The sequence below is a fragment of the Chrysemys picta genome, chromosome 18, assembly GCF_011386835.1.
Source record: "Chrysemys picta bellii isolate R12L10 chromosome 18, ASM1138683v2, whole genome shotgun sequence".
In the NCBI taxonomy this organism is placed as follows: Eukaryota; Metazoa; Chordata; order Testudines; family Emydidae; genus Chrysemys; species Chrysemys picta.
In genome coordinates, this window is record NC_088808.1 from 14,516,790 (window position 1) to 14,544,221 (window position 27,432).

Below are 27,432 nucleotides of genomic sequence, written 5' to 3' on the forward strand. Positions count from 1 at the left end.
ACAGTGCCATTAAGGTTTCCCGAATGAAGCACATTCAACCAGGAGAGCTAGAGTGAAGGTCTGCCTCTCTCCCACCCACATCCCTCCTTCCCTCTCTCCCATGTCACGCAATTCATTCACGAAGCTGTCGAGAAGAAAGAAATCTCCCCCCTCCCCCGGGTGAGCTAAGGACAGCTTGAATTTTGACTCTCCCTTCTTGTGTGGGTTAAAGCCAGATCCTCGGTGCAACTTTAACGTCATTTCTTTTGTGGTTTAATTTCCGCTGTAGCTCCATCTGCCTTAAAACTGTAGGAGCTTCGACACAATAGACCCAAGAGGCTGCTTTAGAGCCATCACAGTCTATTGTGCAAGTGTGTAATTACAGACTCTTTCGAATGCACATGATTCCCTTGGCAGCTTATGAAAGCTCTCCTTGGGGTTGTAGTGACCCGCATAGTGTTGGCCGCAGGAGGGAGTTTTGGTTTGCAGATCGCTGGCTAAGAGAGCAAACTTTAACTATGGGCAGACAGTCCAAAAGCTAGAAATCTTTATGCAACAGTCATTGTCACAGATCACGGTTTGTAAGTTCTTGCCTGTTGTTATAAATGCCGTAACAAAAGCCTGCTTTACAATGGGGAGTTGCTCTAATCGCAGTTAAACCTGCTTTAAGCTACAATTTGCACCAGTGCCACTTTCTCCCACTCTGCTGGTACAAACCGTAGCTTTGTGCCCACTAGGGGTCTGTGCTGGTGCAGCTACAGCAGTGTCTTAGGATGGACGGCACGTTCCCAGGTGGACAAGGCCTCAGCTTTTCCCAAAGGTCTTTTCAGAGTCCAGAACTCGTTAACATTATGGTTGAGTCACATTCAATGTTTCATTTAGGCAAAAGAACAGGTTGCTTCTAGGGTCTCTGTTCAAATCCTGTCCTGAGCGGCAGTGACAGGCCATTGCTAGGTGATGACTCTTCAGTGGCTTGTGTGAAATGTGCTTGTCTCAGCCGAGATCCCAGTGGGCAAGTGGCTGCAGTGTGCGCACACACACACACACGCTCTCTCTCCGAACTGGCTTGCTGATTGGCAGTTTCAGCAAGGACTGGATGGGCTGAGAAGATGGAATTATCATCTCACCATTGAGAGTCGGCCTGCTCAGGACAGTGTGGGAGAATTTTGCCCTGTGCGATACCGGTCTTGTGGGAGGACTTTTTCTTCCATAGCTGTCTTCCAGTTCCTTCCCCTCCTGAAAACCACGTCCACCTCATTGAAGAGGGGCCCAAACCAAAACCCTAGGCCCACATGCCCCCAGGCCAGGCAGGAGGAGCGATCAAATCTTATTTCAATATTCCTCCTTCTTTGAACCTTTCCCCACCCACTGAAGCAGCCGCTCAAGTTGAGGATCATTCTCCCTTACTATTCATTATTGGTTATTTACACTGAAGTAATGCCTAGGGGCACCAATCATAGACCAGGAGCCCATTGTGGTAGGTACCATACAAACACTGAGACGGCCCCTGCCCCAGAAAGCTGGGGAACCCTGTTGACTCTACATCCTGTTCTCCTGTGGGGTTTACCCCTGGACAAGGCAGGGCATTCTCTCCCCAGGTCAAAGCATACTGGGTAACATTTTTTAAAATGTCTAAGGCGCAGAGCTTCAAAGATATTTAGGCATCCAACTCCTCATGAAAGTCAAAATAATATATGAAGATATACATCTCTCATAGAACTGGAAGGGATCCTGAAAGGTCATTGAGTCCAGCCCCCTGCCTTCACTAGCAGGACCAAGTACTGATTTTGCCCCAGATCCCTAGGTGACCTCCTCAAGGATTGAACTCACAACCCTGGGTTTAGCAGGCCAATGCTCAAACCACTGAGCTATCCCTCCCCCCCACCAAAAGTCAGATGTGGGCTCCTAAGTCTCTTAAAACACTTTTGATCTTCCCCACCTCTCATTTTCTCCTCTCTAGCTCTCCAAGCCCAGGGCAGCTCCAGGCAGTAGAGAGACGAGTCCCTTTGGCTTTTCAGCATGCTAACTCTGCAGCTACACGCCCAGTCCTTTGTATTTATTGATTATCCTCTCCCTCGTTGAGCAGACCCTCCTATACACTTGAACAAGAACACTTTATTCCCTGTTAACTCTCCTTCCCCATTGGGTAAATGTGGGAGGGAGACTCAACTACTTCCGCTGACTTAAGCGCCTTGCCCTGCCCAAACGCCTTTGTTTGTGCCCTGGCCTCATCTAGATCAGCACAGCTCTGGGGCAAGTGTCTTTTGTAGTCCAAGTGCTGCTGTGGAGACAGCTCAAACCACTGCGATTTTGTAGGTCTTTCCTAGAGTTAATGTTAAAAAGAATATCAGTAGTAATGTAACTTAACAGTCAGGGGCTAGATCCTCAATGTGTGTCGATAAGTGTAGCTCCATTGACTTTGGGAGTGCTGTGCTGATTGACACCAGCTATTGTTCTTTATGATTTGGATTGCGATCATGCCTAGGAGCCCAGTCACGGCACAGGGCTCTGCTGTGCTAGGCGCTGTACATGCCCATAACAAAATGACGGTCCTTTCTCCAAAGGGTTTACAGTCTAAATTATTTCTGTTCATAGGCCCCAACCCATCTGCCTTTATTCACTCAAGCAGCCCTACTGAAGTAAATGGGCTTATTCTCAATTCATGTGAGTAAGGGTGGCAGGTTCAGAGTCTTTTAGTTACACTGGTATAAATCCAAATTAGGTCCATTTAAGTCAGTGGAATTGCTCTGAATTTACACTGTGTTACTTACAGCAAGATTTGGTCCCTAGACTCCAGAGCCCATCATCCAGTTGTGAGCCAGGTGAAATCAGGGGCACTCTGCATTGGGTAAGACCCTCTCCCAGCAGGTTTTCAAGCAAGTTTGCAGAATAAAATGAGAGCTGGGAAGAGTCCAGCCCGTCCCTTCTCCTGGCTAACGCTGGATTGTTCTCGAAATCATACCGTTCCAGACAACGGAGCGTCCGCCGCTGCCCTGGGATCATACACAGCTCATTGGCAGAACGCTTCTCCTCATAAATTATCCTGCCTTAATTTCATCCTAAACTGGACACCTCTAGCCCTCAGTCCTCTTTGGTGTTCATGCCCTTCAAATACGTTATCCTGTTACCTATCATCTAGTGTGAAATCCTACCTACAAAAGTAAAATACTGCTGCTTTCCCACTTAGGTCTATTAGAGCCATCTAGTGCAGACATCTTTGTGGCCTGGATTCACAGGATGGTGTCACAAATCGCAGGAGATATGGTCCTTCCCTTCCAGAGTGCTTCTGCCCCTGGCACCCATATCAACATCTGATCTGCCCGACCAGCGCGATGGGCCTGAACCAAACCCCTCGGTGTGAATGTTTTACACACCCAAAATGGGCAATCGTGCACCATGTGCACACATAAGGATCTGCATGTGCATCTTTTGGGGGCACAATTCTGGGGGTTCCTTTGAAGCCCATTGATTTGGAGGGGATACACATAACACCCAAATAGCTACGTAGGCTTTTGGACATCGCCACTGCAGAAGCAGCTCCGGGTAGAGACCCTGCCTCCTAACCCACTTGCACACTTCCCACACACCACCGCAAGGTCTGTGGCACCGAAGGGCTGGGCTGGGTGGTTTCTGACCAGTGCAGGCTGCAGCTTCATAACCATAAACCACTCTGCTGCTGCCTGTCAGTGACTGGAAGGGAAAGACCCTCAGGCTCACGGGACAGGTTTGGCCTCCTTTTGGGTCCCGGCTTTCGCTGCTCTTTTTAAACAGACACTTTCCCCCAGCAAAACTGGCAGCCTGTAAAAACGTGTCAGTGTTTCAGTTTTTTCACAATTAATGAGGTGAAACATCCTCGGAAAGATTCGGCTGACGCTGTAACGTTGCTACGGTAGCGGAGATCTGCTCCCCCTCCCCCAATTTTTTCATGGACTCCACTTGCGCTGGGGAAGTTTCCGTAGGATTCAGCAATTCTTCAGCCTCTCCCCCTTCCACACGCACTTCGCTTGGCTCCATCCTGAGCCTGGGCCCTTCCACAATGAGCTCGCACGTTGCTCTTTGTTCGACAACTCACCACCGAGTGGAAAAAGCCAGAGCGGCAAGCGGGCTGGTTATTGATCTGGGAGCCAAGTCTCGGGGCTTCTTGCATATTTCCTCCTGTCGGGTGGTTTTGCTCCGTTTCTTAACAGCGCCACAGGCCTTTAACCCGACGCCACTGTTGATGGCCAAAGCTTCTCCCTAGTAGATGTTGACCGACAGCACCAACTGTACACCTATTGGGGTGATTATTCCCCCCCCCCGCCCCATCCCATGTGACCCGTTGCAGCCAGCCGTGGAGCTCCAGAGCCAGTGTTTGTGGCTTGGCAGTGCCGCACCGTGCTGTGCACACTTGATCCTGGCAGGATGCACGCAGCCAGAATATTCCACATATGATTTATGCAACCAGCACAGTAATCGCGGCTATGAAAGCTCTCCCCTTAATCCTCAAACGCATTTCTGGAGACAGAGTAGCCCACGAGGGACGGGGCTGATTGGGGGTTGGCTTTTGGCAGGCGGGGTGGAGAAGAGGCCTGGATAAGTGTTCATTCAATAGCTAAACATTTTTTTCCTGCCCTGCCTCGGGAAGCCAGATCTCTGCAGACAGAAGGTGGAGGGTGCAAATCCTGCGCTGGCATGATGACTCCATCGGCTGAGGCTTTAGCTTTCTCTCCACTTCTTCTACATGCCCAGAAGAGAGCTTACTAACAGGGTACGTCTACACTGGAGCTGGGGTAGACATACCCATCCTAGCTGCGATCGCTTAGTGTAGCCATGGCTGCATGGGCCGTGGGACGGGCTAGCTGCCCAGGCTGAAACCCTCGGGGCAACTAGCCCACCCCGCCACCCATGCAGCTGTGGCTACGCTGCTATTTTTAGCGCATTCGCTCGATCGGGGCAAGCAAGGGCACGTGTGCCCGAACTGCAGTTACACCTGCTTTCCGTGTGGTCTGAGACGCAGAAGCAGAGAACATCCCTCTCCGTGGCAGATGGCTCCTGGAGAACGTGGGATGATTCATTAAAAGAGAGTACGTGGCAATAGGCCTGGGAGAGCCACATCTTACTTTCATGAACGTCCCCGGGGACTTAACTGTGAGAGGCAGGCTCGATATAGAACTGCACACGCATCCCTGGTACAGCCACAAAAACGAAGCTTGGCCCACGGATGCCGGCCAAATGGCGCAGCTCAAGGGGTTGGCATCACCCTATATTGCACCTGGCTACATTCGAGGTGGTTCTCTTCTTTGCAACAGCTGAGTTGCTCGTAATCTTTAGTTCTGAGCCTTAATGAGGACCCAAGACAGTGTCAGTGGCAGGTTCTTGCTTTTGGGGATAGCCCACCTGAGCTCTTCTTTCTCAGCCATCAGAGGATTTGGCTTATTGCCCAATGGGTCCAGATTGAACCATTCCCTTCCTTTTCTGGGCGGGTAGACGATTACCTGGAGGAGGTTAGTATTGCTGATGAAATGCACTATAACTTATTAAATATGTGTCTACCCATCTTTGGAGTTGCCAATTAGAGGCACAATCCTGCACCACTGAAAGGAAGAGGAACTTTGCATTGGCATCAGTGGGCACAAAAATCAAGTCCTAATTGCCCAGGGCAGCTTGCAAGCTCCGTGGTGCACCGGCTCTAGTGCTGACCCAAAGCCATTCAAGTCAGTGGAATGATTCCCATTGACTTAGCTTTGGATCAAGCCCCGTGGCCTTGTCTGAAAACTTGTTGCATCCCCTTGCACCAGCAGAATACACAGTGGACCTCAGGGAACACTGCTTGGGTCGGTTCATTTCACGCCGAGAAAGCGTCTTCAATTCCGGGGTCAAGAAGTGACTTCATGCCCTGAGCCAAACCATAAAGTGGCAGCTGGGTTCCATAGAAAAGATCATTCTATTCTCTCTCTTCGGGAAGGCAGTGTGACCTAGTGGATAAAGCACTGGACTAGGCCCCAGGAGACATGTGTTCTAGTCCCCCTCTGACCAGCTGTGTGATGCTGCGTATCTGCACCTGCCTTGTCTATCTAGATTGAAAGCTCTGGGGGCAAGGGCTGTCTCTCACTGTATGTACAGTCCCTGGCACAATGGGGCCCTGATCTCAGCTGGGGCCTCTGGGTGCTACAGCCAAACAAAAAAAATCTCACTTCCTTGGCCTGCTCCTGCTCTGACTGAAGTTAACCAGAGTATTGCTTTGACCTGAATGGAGCAGGTTTGGACCTCATCCTGCAAGGTGCTGAGTGAAGTCAATAGGAGTGGAGGGTGCACAGAACCTTATGGGAGGCACTGCAGCACCTTGCAGGATCAGGCCTAGTATCAGCAAACGGATGCATCTTAATTGCTTCCCACCCCTCACCAAATCCTTCCGTGGCAGACAGTTGCGCATTCATGGGCCGCCGGGGGGGGGGAGATAGTTCTTCAGTTGTATTTTTCGGTCTATAAGATGGAAAGCAGGTCCCAGCCCAAACAGCCAGCTTGGTTATACAAATGCAGTCAGCTTTCCAAACGAGCAGACAGTTCAAAGCACAGACACCGGCACAGGCCACAGACGCTGCACTCGGGTGTCAGCCTGCCTATACTTTTGCAATCTTGTATTTGTATTGTGCAATGCAGGCCAAATTCAATAAAAGGAATTATTGAAAACAACATCGCAGGGGCAAGCAAACACTTTCAAAAGTCAGGGCTTCCAATTACCTCTCAAGCATAATAGTCTTTATGACAGAATTTTTAGAGATTAAAAGTTTTTGTAGAGTATTTGGTTCCTACCATTTCCATGACTGTCAAATGGGAAATTCAGTGCAGTCTAGTGGTTAGACCAGGGGACTAAGCACCTGGATGCCTGGGTCCTATTCCCAGATGACTCATGCTGTGACCTTCAAAAAGTCTCTCTCTGCCTCACTTCTCCCCTCCCCCCCAATAAGACCCAATTCAAGAAAGCACATGAGTTAAGTCTGTCCCCATTCAAGAGAGCACCATAGCATGTGTTTGGTTTTAAACAGAGCAGGTTTCAAGTTACACAAGTGCTTAAGTGCTGTCCTGAATAGGAATACTTTCTTGAGCCACAATCGAAAATGGGGATGATACTATTTAGGAAATGTGGAGTTGCCTAGTGGTTAGAGCTGGTGACTTGGCATCAGAACTCCAGATTCTGTTCCCAGCTGATTTGAAATGTGACTTGCAACAAATGACCGTACCTCTTTGTGGTCAGTTCCCCCCTTTTCCTCCCTCCTGGGGAGGAATTATGATGAATTAACATCTGTAAAGTGCTTTGAGTTCCTCAGATGAAAAGTGCTGGCAAGAAAGACAATTATTATTGTTCAAGGGGGGCGGGGGGGAAAGGACACAGAAAAATAACTCTGCAGCCCCTGGATCATTTACTCCACAGATTAATCCAAAGGGAAACATTCAAAATAGATTTCATGATTTAAGGAACAAGTTAAACAATTGCACATGAAATCTATGCGGCCGTCATTGCTGTAGTTCTTTTGGTTTCCCTAGAGTATATAATGGCAGTCCACATGTGTACTGAGAAAGACCATGGGAGAAATGAAAGACATTGTTTTTCCAACGGATTTCTTGGCTGTAAAAGCCCTCTGCTGCCCTGCGGCTTCCCTGATTAAGGCCCAGTGTTAATTTGTTAAATCCACATCAAGTGCCCGGAGAACCAGTTGTTTATTTTTGCTAATTCAGCCGGCTGAGATCAAATTGGGGTTTTATTTGTTAAGGATAAACGTTAATTAATAAAAGCTATTTATTTGGTTAGAGCTGGCCGCAGCCTTGGGGTCATATATGCCGTGATCATTATTTCAAACAAAACAAACCCAAAACGTCTCTCAACAGTTTGAAAAAGGCACAAACGGAGAGGGCTGAATTTATTTGTTTTAGGAAGAATTTACAGTTAATTCCCTCCAGGCTATTTAAAACCTTAAATTATACGGACTCGGGGGGGGGGGGGGGGGCGTGCGGGGGGGAGCGAAGTGGGAGGAAGAGGGGAGGGGAAGTGACTGTAAAGAAGATTTGATCATTTGGCTGGGTGAAAAAAATAAAGCTTAAAAAGGTCTTTGGCAAACTGTCCACAAATAAATGGAATGTGTGAAATAATTTAATGGCAGAAAACTGCTCCGCTCCGGGTTTTTACATTGCAATGCAATAGGGCGAGATGTAACTTTAGCTTTTAGAGATGTGGGTCTGAAATCCCACCCCCTCCAACCAGGCCAGAGATGCACAAGGAGGAGTGTTATGTATTCACCACCAAATCATAAAGGTTTAGGGTCGAAGCTGCTTTACAGGGGATGGGCTGCACGTAGCGAGGAAGGGGGCGTGTGGTTAAAGCAAGCAGAGAGCATGTGGCCAGAAGGGACCACCCGACCATCTAAGTCTGACCTCCTGTATGTCACAGACCACCAGCACCCACCACCTAGCGCCCGCACACCGTGCGGAACTGAGATTGAACTAGGAACAGAGGGAGTCTGCAGAAGAGAAGAGTGAGGGGGGATTTGATAGCAGCCTTCAACTACCTGAAGGGGGTTCCAAAGAAGATGGAATTAGGCTGTTCTCAGTGGTGGCAGATGACAGAACAAGAAGCAATGGTCTCAAGTTGCAGTGGGGGAGGTCTAGGTTGGATATTAGCAGGAGCGCCGCCATGTTTTGCCGCCCTAGGCGGCGGAAGGTCCCGCCCCCGAAATACCGCCGCCAACCGGGGCGGCCGAAGATCCGTCTGCCGCGGTCACCGCCCCCCAAATGTTAGTGCCCTAGGCGACCGCCTAGATCGCCTAATGGGTTGCGCCGACCCTGGATATTAGGAAACACTATTTCACTAGGAGGGTGGTGAAGCACTGGAATGGGTTACCTAGGGAGGTGGTGGAATCTCCATCCATAGAGGTTTTTAAGGCCCAGCTTGACAAAGCCCTGGCTGGGATGATTTAGTTGGGGGTTGGTCCTGCTTTGAGCAGAGGGCTGGACTAGATGACCTCCTGAAGTCTCTTCCAACCCTAATATTCTATGATTCTGTGTTAGTCCCTGGTTTAAATGTCAGCTTTTCCTATATTAAGGAGGACAGCCAGTGTCTCTCACACTGTTCCCCAAAGCCAGGGGACGAGGGGCGCACTCCTGCTGTGAGCTGGGCTCCCCCCACTCGGCCTTATTTTATCCCCCAGGCTCATTTCTATCCCTAGCCCACTGCTGCAGAACCATTCTACAGGCGCTACTGTAGCACTGCGGCTGACAATTGCAGCACCCCACCCCGGCAGGGGTTCCCAAAACTTTCCCTAAGCAGTAGGGCACCAGGAGCTGCCGTGGAGCTGAGCTTAGCAGCATACGGTGATCAGAACCCCTGCATTCAGGGCCTTGCCTGAGTGGCAGGATTAGGCCTTAACTAAACCCTGATGACTAGTTTTCAGATATCCAGCCCCTGTTGACTTAAGGTAGCTCAGCCCCTGAGAAATGAGGCCATTCCCGCTTAGATTCATCTCAAAGCAAGAACTAGGGGAGGCAGTTTGCACTTGGAAGGTGCAGAAAAGCACCGAGGGTCGCAAATTCCATTACAAAAAACTCCCCTTTCCACACAATGTGACAGTGGCCAGGTGCCTGGTTTTCAACCGAGAAGTCCGGTCGAAAAGGGGACCCGACGGTGTCCGGTCAGCTCTACTGACTGGACACCTAAAGTCTGGTTACTGTGGGTGGGGGAGCTGCTGGGTCATCACCCGTGCCAGTCCCTACTCAGCCGGGGCCACCTCCTACCTGCGTCGGGCGGCTGCAGCTCCCAGCCCCAGCAAAGCAGGTGAGTCCCTCCTGACCTGGGTAGGGGGGAGGGGAAAAGCAGCGAGCTAAGAGGAGTGGATGGGGGCAGGGCAGGGGAGGTTCCAGCACTCCTGCTGGAGGGTCCGGTTCTTAAATATTACCAAGTTGGCAACCCTAATGAGACCTACAGGAATAGTACACTTGCCTGAATGAAAGGGAATTGCCACCTCTCCCCGAATACGGGCACTCCTCTCCCATGGCACAGGGACATTCCATGTAGATAAGGCACATTTAGAAATTGAGACATTCCACTCATTGAGTTCCAACATGTAAATGGATGTCATTTTAATGCAAATCAAAATAAATAATAATAATACATTCAGATTGCCTGTATCACGGCTGTATTGAGCTCATGAATCCCTCGTGAACAACGATCATAAATCAACTCTGAAACCTTGGTGGAAATGTAGAGAAAATTCCCTTTCTAATGGCACATAGTACAACTTTCTACTACTAATAGCCTAGGAGGAGTTCAAGGGTTAAAATCCCTCACTACATATATATTTAACCATGACCCAGATTTGCTATAATACCTGGTTTTCTAGTCTCAACTCAGCAAATAATTATTAAAGAAAACTGCTAGGAGCACAGATGAGAAGTGCAAACTCAGCAGAGCTGCCTTGAGCTGCTTAGAAAATGAACATGGGAATACCGCCTTTGGGCCTGATCCTGCAGTCTCAGTGACTCCGAACAGGCATGTTACCCGGGTAAGGAACGCAGGATCAGGCCTGTATTTTGACAGAGCAGTTTTCCTACAAGCCACAGGTCCGAACCTGCTCTCACTGAAGCTAAATGATAAAATGTGCATAGCCGTCGTCGGGACAAGGATCGGACTGTCTCACGTGCGTTACGGGGTTGCCTGGTAGAATAGCAGTGTTAAGTAAAGAACGGCCAGAAAAAGGACAAAGGAAGAAGAGGCAAAGGAGAAAAGTGAGGCTATCAAATGGGATGATCAAGATTAATTTAAGAAGAGGACCGGAAAGGCTGTGATTTTCAAAGGAGCTTTAGAGGGTTAAGCCCCAAAGGAAAATGTTCAGATGCACCTGATGTCTACACAGCATATTGTGGCGTGGGTAGGCGCAGCCGTTCTAGCTTTAATCTAGCTAGTATGGGTAACAAGAGACATGGCGGCTCGGGCTTCTGCACCATCTAGCACCCGGACCACAAGCCTGTCAGGGAGCGTGGTTGACACACACTGGTTGCTAACCCATACTGAAGCCTGTTTCACCATGCCTGCGCTGCTACTGTTACCTGTGCTAGCTAGATTAACATTAGTGGTATGTCTGCCATGCTACAGTCACACCTTCACTTGCAGCATAGCTGTACCCTAAGAGACTTGTAAGCCTGATTGAGGCACCTGGGAAGCTAGGTCCCATTGACTTTCCAATGAAACTTTGGCTCCTAAGTGTCTAAGTCCCTTTTTGAAAAATGGGACTTAGGCCCCTAAATCACTTAGGTGACTGAACATTTTATCCCATTTTCTCTAACAAGCTTGAAAATCCCAGCTCAAGTCCTTTGGAATAATTTACTATTTGGAGGAGATTTTCAAAAGCCGCTAAGTGACTCAGGAATACAAGTTCTACTGAAAGCCAATGTCCATTGGGCGCTTTTGGAAATCCCAGCCTTTATTGTTAACAAAACCCAGCGATGAGTGGGCTAGATTTAGTGTGAAACAGACAACAAGGTTCTAGTTTGTGCAATGGCTCACACACACACACACACACACACACACACACACACACACACACACACTTGTTACAAAACGACAGCTTAATTCCATGTCTCGTATATTCCGTTTAACGCCGATGTCCCCTGGGGAATGTGTTTTTCATCTCAGGGTTACTGAGCAGTCTCGCTTTCCCTTTTTATCCTTGCAATGTCATCTTTCATTATTCGGTAATATTATCCCTCCCTCCCCTCTTTATTTTTTCCCCTTAGAGGAAATTGTAATCAGCAGAAAATAAATACACCATACAAAAAGCGGCCACAGGAAGAGGGAATGTTCATATGTCCCCTCTGACCTCTAGGTTGGACAATCAACCCAGTCAATATCTCCAAGCGAGCCAGACAGTAACCAAAAAATGACAAACGCAAACTTGCAAATTCGCTCCATCATTTCAACCCCCTTTGCGCCCCAAAACAAGGCCTGCAAAGTCCTTCAGGAGGGAAAGAAATCCAGTTGTGGAGCTATTTCTGCCTTTCCATAATTAATGAGTCTTATTCTTGGAAGAGCATCAGGATGTTTTAATTCCTTGGTGAAAATCACCGAGAAGCCAGTTAAGTAACTTTTCCTCCTGTGCGTCTAACGCTCAGAAGCGAATAGGGTTATCTTATGGCACAGCGGCCTTTGGCACGAAAAAGTAATGGCTGGATGGTCAGAGTTAGCTGTGGATTTCATGTAGGATTTGTGACTGCAAATGGAAATAGGATCTATTAGGTTTATCCTCCTACCCCACCCGGTGAAAGCACAAAAATGGAACGTTTAATGACATTCATTTTTTAATGTTGATTTCAGCTCTATCTTTTTATAGAATGGGCGATCGCTCCCAACCTTGCACACCATAAACCTGTCAGACACATGCCATCAGCAATTAGAGTGGCATTTATCTGGTCCTACATTTCTGGAGTATGGGCAGGGCTCCAAAGCATGAGCTAATTGAGAAAAGATGTTGATTCATTATGGAGAACCCTGTCTCTGGGCTAATTAGAGGAATCAGACAGGTACATTTGGATCAAGCGCGGCCTCATGTACAACCAACGGATGGGATTGTTTTTAAAGAGGAGGGAAAAAACATCACATAATGGAGAATTCATCTGGAAGCAGAAGGACCTATGCAGAGTTCAGGAACAATGATACCCTTTGAGCTGTACTGGGAGGCAGCTATCTTTCAAGGGAAGGTTTGATTAGGTGCGGAAAGGCTTTCACCAGCTAACAATAGCTTTTAAGAGTTTGCCTGGAATGTGCTGCATGGTTTTGTGGCTCAGGAGAAGATCTCACTTGTACATGGTATAAGGGACACATTTAAACTAGCGGAGGGGCCTGAACATAAAAACTGGATCCGTGCGCCCCCAGACTTTACAGCTCTTTAAAAGTCCAGATGCAAAATGGTCCGCCCCATTCCAAACATGGAAGAGGGGTGTAATCCATATTGGAATCTTGCAGCTTGGGAAATCTTTTTACACAGTGGGTCTATGGTAGCGCCTGACCCCATTTCCATTAAATTCCATGTGAGGTTTTGTGTTGATTTCAGTGGGAAACAGATCAGGAGTCCTGCTTTGCTAGGAGGAAAAGAGGGCAGACAGAGTGGGTGCGGTTGAGAGCACATTCTCCGCATGCCATTTTAAGAGTTAAATCTATGAGGTTCTGCTCCCTCATTCTTTCAGCAGAGCAACCTGGAAGCTATCGCTCATGAAAAAAGTCCTACAGACAGATTTAAATAGGGATCAGCCCAGCTGGGTTCTATAGAAATCACTATAAAAACCTATATCATTTAATAGAGAATGAGATCCTCTTTCTATAATTTGTCCATTAAACCCTATCAGGTAGTTCATAAATCCTATAGGGAGCTCATTGCTCTCTATTAAATTCTGTAGGGCTTTTCCATCAGGGATGGTTCTTGCATGCCGGCCCATGTCAATCCCAGGTTCTGCGAGGAAGCTGGACAGCAGTGATCTGCCATAGTTTTTTAATCCAGAGGCCCATTAGCTTGCTGAAGGAAAACAAAACCAAAAAAAGAGTTAAACTAAAAGGGGCAACTGTAAAATAGAGATTGGCAGCGAATTTGAGGCTCTCGACAGAACCAAGGGCTGGAGGGAATTCTCGGAATTTTATTTGTGATGCAAAGCTCAGTGAAGCCTAGACTGTGGTCTCCTGGGTGGCGCAAAGAGCGTCTTTCTCTCTCGGCTTTTGGACTCAACTTGCGTTTATTTCAGATTGAACCAAACACGTGTCACCTTTCATAACATTCTCCCCCGCCCCAATCCTGGAGCTTCCCAAACGTAGCCGTGCTCAGCTTCTACCAGCCCCAGGGTCCCTCTGTCCTCAGAGGGCTTTACAGGGGCAAAGAAAGGATGAAACTTACCTGGAACGCAAAGATGTGTAACTAAATGATCAGAAAGTGGCAGTACATAAGGAGCTCCCCGGCTCTATCAGATAACTACACCTAGGGTCTACAGCTCATCAAGGGAGTTCCCATCTCACCATCCAGTCATGGGGAGGGTGGTCTCAATGGACAGCTCCCTTCCTCTATCCCCTGGACACCTACTTGTTTGGCTGAGGCAGAGGGATGAGTGTACCCTGACACAAACGCCAGATCTATTTAGTCACGCTTGTTGAGGAGCTGCACTAACAGGTCGGGGAGTAGGGTGAGTGCTGGGTTTTGAGCCTGATCTGTGGATTGTTAGAGGCCATTCCTACAAGGGGCAGAGCGTTCTCACTGCCCATAATGTGTAATGGTTTCTAATGATGTACGGCATCCAGGGGTCTCAGGCCTCAATGTACATTGTAAAGAAAGCACCAAACACTCATCTTACACTAGGTCATTGTCAGCACCAGCCACAAACCTAACCCCTCATTCTCGGAGATTTCAATTGCCACTTCCCCGGGGTAACCGCCGCATGGTTGTCAGGATTTCTGACTCAAGCCAGGGAGAGCTGCCTCTGGAATTATGACCTATATTAGGGTTGCCAACCCTCCAGGATAGTCTCCAGGGATTAAAGATTCATCTTTAATTAAAGATTATGTCATGCAATGAAACCTCCAGGAATACAGCCAACCAAAATTGGGAACCCTGGACCTGATAGCAGTGGTGGCTTCAGTGGAGGTCCATGGCTGCAACTGCACCCATCGAAATCGGGCCCAGATTAACCAGTGTGCAATGGGTGCACTTGCACAGGGGTTCCTGTCTCAGGTTTGGGCCTGGCCGTCCCTCCAGAGGCAGCCTGGGCAAACCTGGGTGGCGGCGCTGTGACCCTGTGCACCAAGTCACAATGCCCGGAGTGGTCAGCTGGGCCCAGCCCCATGGGACAGGAGTCACAACCGCTGAATGAGTGTTGGATGAGCTCCCTCTCCATGCCCACCCCTGGGGCCTCCCCTCCACGCTCGGCCAGGATTAGGGTTGCGATGCTGGGACGGAGGAGCTGCTGTGGGTGGTCGGTGCCCCCTCGGCGGGCTGAGGAGCAGGCACTCATTGAATTGGGAGGCTACGTCCTCCCCTGCTTGATAGCCACAGGCAGAGCATGGCTGAAGTAGACTAGGCTCAGTTTATTCATTATTAAAATGGGAATGTCCCCAAAGTCTCTATCCGACCCTATTGAACGATCCCCAGTGCTCCAGGCTATGGAGAGAGACTTTCACATACAAAGTATAGCAAAGAAAGGGTCCACCCAGAAATTAGCAGCACAGATGCCTACTCTCGGTTTCCTTAACCGATAAAGCAGACCGCACAGACCAGTAATTAGGACAAGGGCTCAGGAGTCTTAGGACACGTCTACACAGAAAAACAACAACCCCAAACCAAGCCACGGCAGCAAGTCTCAGAGCCCGGGGCAACTGGCTCGGGCTTGTGGGGCTAAAAATAGCAGCATAGATGTTTGGGCTTGGACTGGAGACTGGACTCTGAAACCTGGCAAGGCAGGGAGGGTCTCAGAGCCCCAAACATTGAGCCAGGCTCAGACTCACTGCCACATCTCTTTTTCTCCAGTGTAGACAGACCCTCAGGTTCTAGTCACTGTGTGACCTTGGTCAACTCACTTCACATTTGTGTGCTTCACTTCGCCCCTCTGTAACACAGGGGTAATGCCTACCTTTGTAATGTGCTTTGAGATGCTGGAGAACCACAAAGGGTTAGAACAACAGCCATGCACATGTCTACTGCCCCATTCACCTGAGATTTGGGGGGGAGGGGTGGATGTGCGTCTAAATTATCTTTAGTTTTTCATCAGCATGGTACAAGTAGGAATCAGATCACGCTGGATCACGTTGCCACATTGGATCAGATTCATGGTGGATCTACTCCGATATCCTGTTACTGACAATGGCCAGCACCGGATGTTTCAGAGAAAGGTGCAAGAAACCCTGCGGTAGCAATGGAGCAAGGCACAGAAGTTTCCATCTAGCCCTCAGTAGTTAGAAGGTGGCAGGAGGGTTTATATCCCTTTCAGGAGATTTTGATGCCTGGGCTGGTATCATCTCATGACAATTTTGCGAAGCTGCATTAGAAGCCTTTTAGCGAGAGGCAGCAATTTCTCACCTCATAGGCTCTAACTTTGACATAAAGCAGAGAAATCCAATGCCACGGCTGTAAATCCATGGGATGTCATAAAACGATTAACATTTCAAACCATTCAAAAAAATTTTCCCGCCATTAGGTACAAATTGAATCCAGATGCTTTGCTAATGGAAAGAATAACTGAACAATACTCCACTCAAGAATTAAAAACAACAACATACTTTCCCCACTGGGCCTCTGACTGTGTCCTCCAGAACCCGCCTCCATCAGCCTGCCCCATCTCATGTGATGCTGGCAACAAAGAAAGAATGAAAGTTACCCCGGATGAAGGCCCGAGATGCACCATACTCAGGCCTGGATCTGGGCCCAAAAGGCAAACAGACGGACCAGTGGCAGGCTTAAGGTTCAAAATTTCACGAGCCACAAAAATGGAAACAAATGCTGGGTGTGAGCAGAAATCTCAGAGGCTTGGTAACATTTGTTTCTCGCGCTGGCTGGCCATGAGAAAGCTCACCTTAAAAATCACGTCCTTCTAATTACCCTCCTGTTCCTCCCCACGTCGCAGACCGATGTAGCTGCTGCTACTTCCGGAACTGCTGGCAGGGGAGCTGGAACCATTTTTACAGCGAGTGCGCTGAAAGCCATTGGACAAAACGGTCTAATATGTCATCGCTGTTATTCCTTCAAGCCAGGGAGTGCGGCTGCCTCCGCAGCACCACTCGTTCCTGCACCGCTGACGGCTGGCGTTAGAGACTAAGTGGCCACGGATTTTGGGGGCTTCCATTTTTGGGTGCCCAACTTGAGACATCCTGGGGCCTGATTTGCTACGGTGCTGAGCTCCCATTGACGTCAACGGGACTTGCTCGCACTCGTCGCCTCTGAAAATCAGGCCTCAAGCATCTGAATGCATCTGAAATCAGTGGCCACGTTTGGGAATTTTAAACTTCGTACTTACATAGCACTTGGCATATATTAACTAGTTAAACCCTTTCCCCGTTCATCCCCCCGGAGGTAAGTATTATCCCTGAGAGAAACTAAGGCACAGAGAAGGGATGAGACATGTGCCATGAGACACAGTCAGTGGCAGAGCTAGGTCTGGAACTGAAGAACTGCTTCCCCTTCCCATGGACAGTCCAGTGGACCACGCTACTTCCCCTTGAGGTAGGCATAGAAGGTTAGATTTTTATCGGTAAATGTTGGTAAACAGCGATTTCACCGTACACACGCAAACTGAAGAAAAAATATTTCCATCGATGATCATCGAAATGTACAGACAGACAAAGGAAGAAAAATGCGGCTTGAGAACTTATTCCAGTTTGATTTCAGGGTATTGACGTTGTATATTTTGACACGGGATGTTGACAATTTGTATTTTAATGGTTATAAAGCTTTAGCTTTTTGACTTGCAACGTCTGCTGTCAAACAATTATTGCCTGACTCTCCCCGTCGTCCGACCTCTCCCCCATAATTTTGCATCACTGTAAATATATAATTGGGCAACAATAGGAAAAAATGCTTTCAAATAAACATTGCTGTTATCCATCAACATTATAAAGGAGTTGAATTCTGCCATGCTTGGCTCTAGGGCTTGCAGTGAAGGGCAGGCTGTGTTCCTCCACTGGATTACAGACATCTGCACTTAGCAAGGTCATCTCCCAGGCCCAGCAGTGAAATCACCGGCCTTGTTCACCCTTTGAATAGAGACACAGGGCAGTGCCCTGCTGCGCCCTGCCTGCCACATCCCCCTCACCAGTGCCTGGGTGTGTCTGTCTAACCGGCAGGGGAGAGGTGGGCTGGCCCCAGGGACGTGTCACTTGTACCCAGCCCCCCTGGGATTGTCTCCTTTGTGCTCCCCTTAGGCGAGAGTCTGAGTCCGAGCCGCGGGGCTGCCAAGCGGAAGAAGAAGCAGAGGAGGAACCGCACCACATTCAACAGCAGCCAGCTCCAGGCGCTGGAGCGAGTCTTCGAGAGGACGCATTACCCCGATGCTTTTGTGCGAGAGGAGCTAGCGCGGCGGGTCAACCTCAGTGAGGCCAGAGTCCAGGTGAGCAAAGTGGTGGGGAGGAACTAGGCCTCTGACTCCTGGCTCTAGGCAAGGATGCTGGCTTCTCCCCTCCCTTGGCCAGCTAGAACTCAGGCCTTCATAGAGTTCAGAAGGACCAGGGCAGTGCACCCTCCAGGAGCATCACAGCTCATCCTGGCCCACGGTGCCATGGCAGGCAGAGCAGAGGTGTCACCGCCAGGCTGCCAGCCTGAGATCTGCCAGCATTAACTCGGCCCCCTGCTCAGTGCACTCAGCCCGCTGCGCTATGCATTAGGGGAGCGTGGGGCAGCTCCCCTGCTCCCTCCCGCCGGCCTTGTCTGTGCCCCGGGTTAAGTGCGGCTCAGATGACCGGTGCTGCTTCTCCTCCCGCTAGGTGTGGTTCCAGAACCGAAGGGCCAAGTTCCGTCGCAACGAGCGGGCGATGCTGGCCAACAGGTCCGCATCGCTCCTCAAATCCTACAGCCAAGACGCAGCCATTGAACAGCCGATGGCCCCCAGGCCGACTGCCTTGAGCCCAGAGTATCTCTCCTGGACCACCACATCCCCATACAGGTAAGTCCAGCAGCCTCACCAGTATCTTTCCCATCTATTCCCAAACTGAGTTACTGCGGCTGCCTTTCGGGAGGTGCTGGAGAGCCAGCCAAGGTCACCCTACCAGGCCTGTCCCTAGTGGGCAGAAAAGACTGCGAAGGCCGGGTGGTTGCGAGGCTGATTAGAAAACTGCTCCCCCTCCAAGGGAGAGAATTAAACAAGCAGGGGAAATGGAGAAGGCACAAAAGCCACAGGGAGTCTTTCCATTGGCTTTAGCGGGAGTTGGGATGGGCCCTAAGGCCCCGAGTAGGAAGGAGAAGTTAGAATTGAACAAACTGCAGGCCCACTGGGCCAAGATGTCGGCCTGCCGCTAGGACAAACACAGCCAGCGTATGGGATGGAGGCAATGGCTGTGCTGAGCTGAATGCAGCGTTGTGGGAGCTGTGTCTGTCCCAGGTTATTAGGAGACAAGGTGGGGGAGGTAATATCTGTTACTGGACCAGCTTCTGTTGGGGAGAGAGACAAGCTTTCAAGCTTACACGGAGCTCTTCCTCAGGTCTGGGACAGGCACTCCGAGTGCCACAGCTCAATCCAAGGTTGAATAATGGAATATGTGCTAACTCCTTATGCCAAACTAAGCACCCATTCAAGGTGAAGTGGCCTGTCAACACCACTGTAGTCATAGGATGAAAACGGGGGGTTAGTGGTTGTCTGGTTTCACCACAAGTGCCAACTTTCCAATGTGCCAGGGGGTGCTTGACCCCCAGCTCTACCCCATGCCCCTCCCCTACTCCCCTTCCCCCCAAATCCCCCACCCCACCCCACCTCTTCCTGCCCCCTTCCACCTCTCCCCCGAGCACGCCACATCCTCGCTCCTTCCCCTTCCCCCAAGTCCCCAACCCGCCTCTTCCTGCCTCCTTCCACACCTCCCCCCGAGCACGCCATATCCTCGCTCCTTCCCCTTCCCCCCAGAGCCTCCTGCATGCCACGAAACAGCTGATCGCGGCGGGCAGGCAGCATGGGGAGGGAGGGGGAGGTGCCTATCGGTGGGGCTCATCAGTGGGCAGGAGGCGCTGGGGAGGAGCTAGTAAGGGGGCTGCCGGTGGGTGTTCAGCACCCACGGAGTCAGCGCCTATGGGTTTCACTCACATAGTTGTTGTTAGGTCATTTAGTGTCCTGGATGAGGTACACGACACCACATGTTGTGATAGGCGTGTGTACGACCCATGGGTCAGACTCATCCGCAAAGGAAACTGCACAACACTTTCAAAAGACAAGTCTGGGAGCCATCAGCGCCGACTTCCCTTCTTTCCCGTGGGTGCTCGACGCCCCCCTCTGTCCCCAGCCCCGCTCCCACTCCATCCCTTCCATGAGGCCCCGCCTCTTCCCTACCCCCATTCCAACCCCTTCTCCAAAGTCCCTACCTCAACGCCACCCCCTCCCTGCCAATATTCCAACTCCTTCCCCAAATCCCTGCCCCAGCCCTGCCTCTTCCCCTGAGCGTGCCACGTTCCCGCTCCTCCCCCCATCCCGGAGCGTGCTAACGCTGCCAAACAGCTGTTTGGCAGCGGCCAGGCAGGAAGCACTGGGAGGTAGGTGGGGAAGCGGGGATGCAGCGCGCTCGGGGGGGAGGAGGAGGAGGTGGGATGGGGAGTGAGGGGAGCTTGACTGCCAGTGGGTGCAGAGCACCCACTAATTTTCCCCCGTGGGTGCTCCAGGGCTGGAGCACCCACGGAGTCAGCGCCTATGCTGGGAGCTGAAATTCATAATTTTGCATGACGCTAAAAATCATGGTCTTAATAAAGACACTGGATTTATGGTTTATTACAACAATCTGTAACCCACTAACCCCCTTTTTGTCCTGTGACTACGGGGTGACCTCCCCTTGAATGGTCCCTTGGAACACGTGCTAACTACTTATGCTAAACTATGTGTTCCACCTTGGATTTAGCTGTGGCACTCGGAGTGCCTTTCCCAGATCTGAAGAAGAGCTGTATGTGGCTCCAAGCTCGTCTCTCTCACCCACAGAAGTTGGTCCAATCACAGAGATTACCTCACCCACCTTGTCTTCTAATGTTGAGTTTAAATATTTATAAGAGTGAAACTTGAGTGAGGATAGTTAATATTCTAAGTGTCGGAGGCACATGGTGCTCCCCAGGGGTCACGAGAACCAACAGAGCTTTTTAGTACTAATGCCCCCCCACCAGGGGGTAAAAGCAGAGCCCAGAAAGCTTTGCAAGAGAGGGTTTTTTTCAGTGGTTTAGGAATCCTCTAAACTAGGGACAGGCAAACTCAACAGGGTCAAATTCCTTTCTGGGGTAACTCCAGCAATTGCACCAGGGATGAATTTGGCCTGTTTTATCTAATCCAGAACCCACTTGGAAATGCAAACTCACGTTCTGCTTGGGAGAGACGTCAAAATAAAGAGCCGGAGAGGGAGAGGAGGAGGGAAGAAATTCTAATGAATAAATAATTACCAGCAAGGAGTTGGTGCAAGATAGACTCTCCCACCACCTTGGTTTCAGGTCAAGGGGCTCTTCTACCCCTAATACACTGCACAGGCTTTGCTTCAACTAGGAAAAAGCTTCTTTTCACTTTTAAATAGAATTTCCTTTGGCAAAGCCATTCCGGGGAAGAAAGGGATTGCAAATTCACACCCATTTGTTGAACCCTGTAACCAGAGAGAGTCATAAAAACTGCACTGGGAGTGTCCATCTCTGAAAACTTGACTCTTCTGTACAGACCGTGGAACCGAGAAATTGTAATGGGTGCAGGGGAACATCAGCCATCCTGGTCTTGGGTTCTCTCCTAGACCCGCGGGGGATCTGCATGAAGTCAGCTTGGGATACTTGTAGTAATGAATACCTTTCCCTAAGTGCTTTGAAAGCCTTGAAGGAAGAGCTTTGCAAAAAGGACCTAGCGTTTCAGTATCTAAGAGCCACAAGGGCAGAATATTGGTATGGAGACAGACGTTTGCTCCAGCATAATTCCCGTCTGATTTGCTTCTGTATCTAACACCTGTTTCATTCTTCAGCCCTTGAGTGACAGACATCATTCGCCTCATGTCACTGAGTGCTCAGATAGTGGGTTTTCCCTGCGCTGCAAAGCTCAGATCCAGATCTGGACTTCAGGACATATTCCTCTCTGGGTTTTTGACTCAATCCATTGCCAACCCTAGAGCTTAAGCGCACAGTCTGGAGCGAACTTCCCCTATAATGTTCAGAGTGGGTAGGGAAGGGGTCTAGCCCAGGGGTGGGCAAACTATGGCCAGGAGGGCCACATCAGGCCCTTCAGATGTTTTAATCCAGCCCTCGAGCTTCTGCCGGGGAGCAGGGTCTGGAGCTTGCCCCACTCCAGCGCTCCAGCCGAGGAGCGAGGTCCAGGACTTGCCCCGCTCTGTGCGTGCCCTGGCTCCATGTAGCTTCCGGAAGCAGCAGCATGTCCCCGCTCCGGGTCCTATGTGAAGGGGCAGCAAGGGGCTCCGCACAGTGCCAGTGCCCCAAGCACCACCCCAGCAGCTCCCATTGGCCGGCAACCGCAGCCAATGGGAGAGCAGGGGCGGCGCCTGCAGATGGGGCAGCACAGAGCCACCTGCTTGCACCTCCACGTAGGAGCTGGACGGGGGACATGCCACTGCTTCCGGGAGCTGCTTGAGGTAAGTGTCCCCAGAGCCTGCACCCCTGCCCCCTCCCGCACCCAAACCTCCTGCCCCAATCCTAATCCCCGTCCCACCCTCCGAACCCCTCCGTCCTAGTCCAAAGCACCCTCCTGCACCCTGAACTCCTCATTTCCGGCCCCACCCCAGAGCTTGCACCCCCAGCCGGAGCCTTCACCCCCTCCAGTACCCCAACCCCCAATTTCGTGAGCATTCATGGCCTGCCATACAATTTCCATACCCCGATGTGGCCCTTGGGCCAAAAAGTTTGCCCACCCCAGGTCTAGATCCAGGCTTTTGCCCTGGGCCCATCTCAGATGTATTCAGTTTAAAAGCTAGAGGCAGGGACTTAAATCTCATTTAAAATTGATTTGCACAAACTGTCTGCCTTCACTGAGCAGCATAAAGCCATCCAGACCCTGCTATGGCTTGTGGGGGAAGTTTACTATTGGCATCAGCCGATTGTTTCCGAGAAGCTGGTGAAAGGAGCCAACTGCCTGACAACTTAAAATCAAATGAATCAAATAGAGAGGTGCTAGTCCACTTAACCATTGCAGCGTCGGTGGCTAAGGCTTTCCCTGGGCTGTGCCTGAGTCTCATAACTACTTTCCTTTCCCTCGCCCCTCTCCCCCCCTCCCACCGCTGCAGCACCGTGCCATCCTACAGCTCAAGCGGCACCGCGACGCCCGCCCAGGGGGTGAACATGGCAAACAGTATCGCCAGCCTACGCCTCAAAGCCAAAGAGTTCAGCCTGCATCAGAGCCATGTGCCCACTGTGAACTGACTGCACATCCCCAGAACCGGGACAAACTACCAATGTGCCTGGCCTAGGCGGGAGAGCATCTTCCCGATCACGAGAGGCCAGCTTACCGCACCTGTCCAGTCTAAACCCAAACCCTTGTGACTCTCAGCCAATGCCGAGTGCATCACCAGCACCCCCTTCTTCTCCTGGTCCCTTTTGAAAGCACAGCAAGTCACAATCCCCTTTGGAAAGTGGTGTGTAATTGTAGCCACAGACGGCGTGAACTTGGTAAGAACGTTGCTTTCCCCGCACACTCTATAATAAAATATACGTATACACACACACACACAGATTTCAAAGATGAACAGACTTGCCAAGTTAACATGAATATGCTTCCGAACAAGGAAGAATCTTGGACTACAGGATTTGACCAATTTGGATATCTCAGCTGGACAGCCAAAGAGCGACTGAGTATCCTCCTACGCTGGGGTCGCTGGCCTTTGTTGGGAGGATCACTACATTGTATTATGTCAATTATATAGTCCCTTTTCCTTTGGTTGTCACTCAAACTTGACTGTTCAGCCGTTGCATTTGTAGCCGATTCACATTATACGACAGCATTTCCAAGGCTGACCAATTTGCTCCTATATTTTTGTGTCACCAGACTGCAATGCTTGAGAGAGAAAGACTTTTGCAAGCGGGACTGCCCACCCCTGCTGTATATATTCATTACCCTAACCCTGCATTGTGCCTTGTACATTTAGGAGTAGCCAGCTGCCCATGCCAATGTAAGATATATGCTACCGACTTTTTTTTTTTGTAAACCATTAGTCAAAGGCGAAGATGATGGTTTGAGTGCTCAGGAGAACTCACTCCAGCTAGCTGACGGGACTTTGCAGCCTTCCAAAAGTTGATGTTTGCTCTGCACTTTGTGGTTAAGTCAATGAATTCACAAGCAAGTCGGAAGGGGCTCGGGTCATTGAACTGTCCTGGGGGAAAAAAAAGTCTGTGGGCTTTAGCTGAGTGCATCGTTGTCCAAGCTCTATGCAAACGGCCAGGCAGGCTGCCTCCTTCGGAAACACTGCCTCTCTTGTGGACCTGGATGTGGTGGATGGCCTGGGCTCGTAAATTAAACGCCTTCCGCAGCAAGTGGCGGCTTTCCCCATCACCCCACCTCTTAGCAATCTCTTCCCTGCCGAACAGCTGAAAATCGAAAGCAGGGCTTTCAGTTACGATGGAAGATGGGAACAAGCAGAACCTCAGCTGGAGGCCTCAGAGGTCTTCCTCAGCCAGGGCCTGCTCTGAGCGTTTTAGACTGGGGCTTTAATTAATGGGGCTGGACAGGCAGCTCTGGAGACAGCTTCCCTTATGTATGCACAAGTACAGGTATAACATGGGCAGTACAGGTTTCCCTGGATACTGCTACACCACTCAGCCTCAACCCTGCTCTCATGGGGCTCCCAGCCAGGGAGGAGAAGGGAGCTCAGTTTCCAGGCTCCATTCAAGCCCTGACCTCTCTGCTGCGTGGTGCTGGTTTTATGATGTGGATAAAAGACCCACTGGAAACTGCTTATTCATTTCACATAGGCCACCAAGCAGGCATCAGCTTTGGGTCCTGACTGACTTGCCCTGGATTTGAACTAGTGACTTAAAAGTAAAAGGCATCGTCGCCCAGTACCAATCCCCCAGCCCATTCAGTCCCCTGCTCTTTAAGGCCTGTGTCTTGCTGGGAATTTAGTAAGGAATGAATGACTGTGCTGGTATTTTTAAGAACAAGGGCGGCTACTACTGAGACGCTCTCCTACAGAAAACGCTCTACGGTACGGTGACCAGATGTCCCGATTTTACAGGGACAGTCCCGATTTGGGGGGCTTTTTCTTATATAGGCACCTATTACCCCCCACCCCCCATCCTGATTTTTTACACTTGCTGTCTGGTCACCCTACTCTATGGGAAGCCCAGTAGTTTTGCTGTAGCCAGTACGACAGAGGTGGAAAGAGCTCATATCCCACAATGTGCCATTAAAAGGCACAACCCCCTTCCCTCGCCGTCGTCACAGATGCTGAACGGGCTCCAGGACAAAGGCACATGTGGAGTTTCTGACGGGATGGCCTAGCTCGTCCATAACGATAACCTAATTTCTCCCCCACTTCCTGCTTCCCTTGGGAGCAGCCTTTTCTTTCATGGGTCTTTGGCTGCAGCCTGAGACGGTAGCTGGCAGGAGGAATCATGCACGGGACCATCTGCTTCAAAAGACACAAGTCTCTAGTGCCTGAGCTAAGGGAGAGTCCCCCCACGCTGGGCAGCAGCAGGGTTTGTATCTGCTGTAGCCATGATAGGAGCAGCGCCTCCTGAGCTGTTCTAACTTTCCACCCACTAGAGTGAAGTGATGCCCCAGCCACTGAGTGACTCTTAGCTGCTGTTATCAAGGTCTGGGAAGACCCAGGCCTTCTGGGTGGCACCAGCAGGGCCACACCGGGCCTGGGCGGTCCAGTGGGGAGGATCCGGCCAGATTTACCTTCCCAGCTGCTTCCCAACCGATGGAAGATGTTTCCAAAATCAAGGTGGCGACACCTTGTGTGTGTTTACCTTAACCGGACATGGGGACGCAAACGTCTTAAAGAAACCAGCACAACCCAGGCCGAGATCATTGTCAGAGTGAGCAGACAATAGCACCCACCCCCGGGGAACAGTGACCGTGCCCAAGATGTTCACAGCCCTGCTCGCTAGGGATGTGAATCACAGCTCTGATGCGTTGCCTAGGCCGCTCCAGCCCCCACCCTCACGCTGGTGAGTCTGTACTTAAATTCCACCACTCAATTCACGTGCTGCGGTACCTGAGCACTTCACAATCTCGAATGCATTTACCCTCCCGACACCCCTGTGCTAGCATCTCCATTGAAACGATGGGAGCAGAGGTGCAGAGATATGGGAGGGGGAGTGGCATCGGGTGTACCAGGATAGTTAAAGCAGGAGCTTTTTTGTGCCTAGACGAGCTGGTCACACAGGAAGTCTGTGGCACAGCAGTGAAGTGAATCTTGGTCCCCTAAGTCTTCAGGGTAGCACCCCAACCCCTGAACCACCCTCTTTTAAAAAGTAATGCCAGATTTTCCAAACTGGCCAGCATTTTGGGCCCTGAATGCTTTGAAAGTATGGCCCCTGCTGTGGGTGATGGGCATAGACAATCTGGTCCTGATCTCTTAGGAAAAATCTGTCTCCATGAGACCAAATATATTGTCAGATCAGGTACCCTCCCCAATTACCCCCACGCCCCCCACCCACACGCATTGCTGTGACTGTAGGGGGCTTCATCTTATGGGGAGCCTCTTGACCAGCAAGCCCCTGCCAGCGTCCTGTTTAACGCCGCATCTTGAAGACCATCTAACCAGTGCACAGTTTCAAACACTCGGCGAGAGGTCATTTCAAGCACATAGAGAACAGTTGTGACACTTCATGCAAAACTGGTGGCGAGTGTCCTCAGAGCAGGGCTGAGGCCCATTAGCATGAACCAAGAGTGCAAGTGTAGAAAACCTTTCCCCGGGAAGGAGCTTGGGCGCAGGCAGACGCGCATGAGGCAGGGAAAAGAGATCATGGGCTTGAGTAAAGCTCTGGTTGCACCGGTTTCAGTTTAACAGCGGGTGTCACTAGCACGGCACCAAACTGCCCAGGATAACCACGCAGGACTGAAACGTCCTATTTCCCCCAGTGAGAAAAGCCACGGACCAGCGAATACCACATTTCCAGCCCCAGTGTTCGTTTGGTGCAAAATAAAGATCTCCAAGCACCGATGACAGAAGCAGCGCGCGATGGAGGTAGCCTGTCAAAGCCAAGCTGTGCAGCCATGGATTGACTGAAGATAGAACTCCCATCATGAGAAACTTTGCTTGGGGGTGGGAAGAGGGAAAATCTTGGAGCTTTTATTCCCGTGGAAAACGTGGGGCTCTTTCCTGTTGTATAAGACGAAACCGCAGAGATATAAATGTCACTCCCTTTTTGAGAGCATTAATGAAAATAAACCAGTTTAATAGTTTGCAGATGCTGTTTCTCTAAACGTAAAAAAAAAAGGGGGGGGGATAAATATTTCTTCGCACAACCTCAATTAGAAAACATTTGCTCTTAATTTTACAGCTATCTTGGCAGCCTCGTCCAAAATTGTCAGCTGACGTTAAAGCATTACTGAGACAAGACACAAATTGCCCCAGTGGAGTGATATCAGGAACTAGGGATTGTTGTAATCTAAGCTTGCTCGCTTCCTTTTTATTTGTACATTTCAATTACTTGTAACAGGATCTATGGTGGAGGGGGGGGGTTGTTTGGGTGGGTTTTTTTTTTTTTTGCATGTCTGTGTAGGGTTTGGGTTTGGGGTTTGGTTTTTAGGGGGGGTTCTTTTTGAGGAGGGGAGTAATTTTTGTAAAAACAACTCGTG

The 27,432-nt window shown here is 50.2% G+C and overlaps 1 protein-coding gene across 1 annotated transcript in view; it reads left to right on the forward strand.

Annotated features, from left to right (window-relative positions):
- PRRX2 (paired related homeobox 2) overlaps positions 1–27,079 on the forward strand; it is a 69,643-nt gene extending 42,564 nt beyond the window's left edge. Inside the window, exons 2-4 of the mRNA XM_005293356.5 lie at positions 17,894–18,078; positions 18,452–18,630; positions 22,913–27,079. Coding sequence (XP_005293413.2) covers positions 17,894–18,078; positions 18,452–18,630; positions 22,913–23,048 — 500 coding nt within the window. The 3' untranslated portion in view covers positions 23,049–27,079. The remainder of the gene's footprint in view (positions 1–17,893; positions 18,079–18,451; positions 18,631–22,912) is intronic.
- The last annotated feature ends 353 nt before the right edge of the window (positions 27,080–27,432 follow it).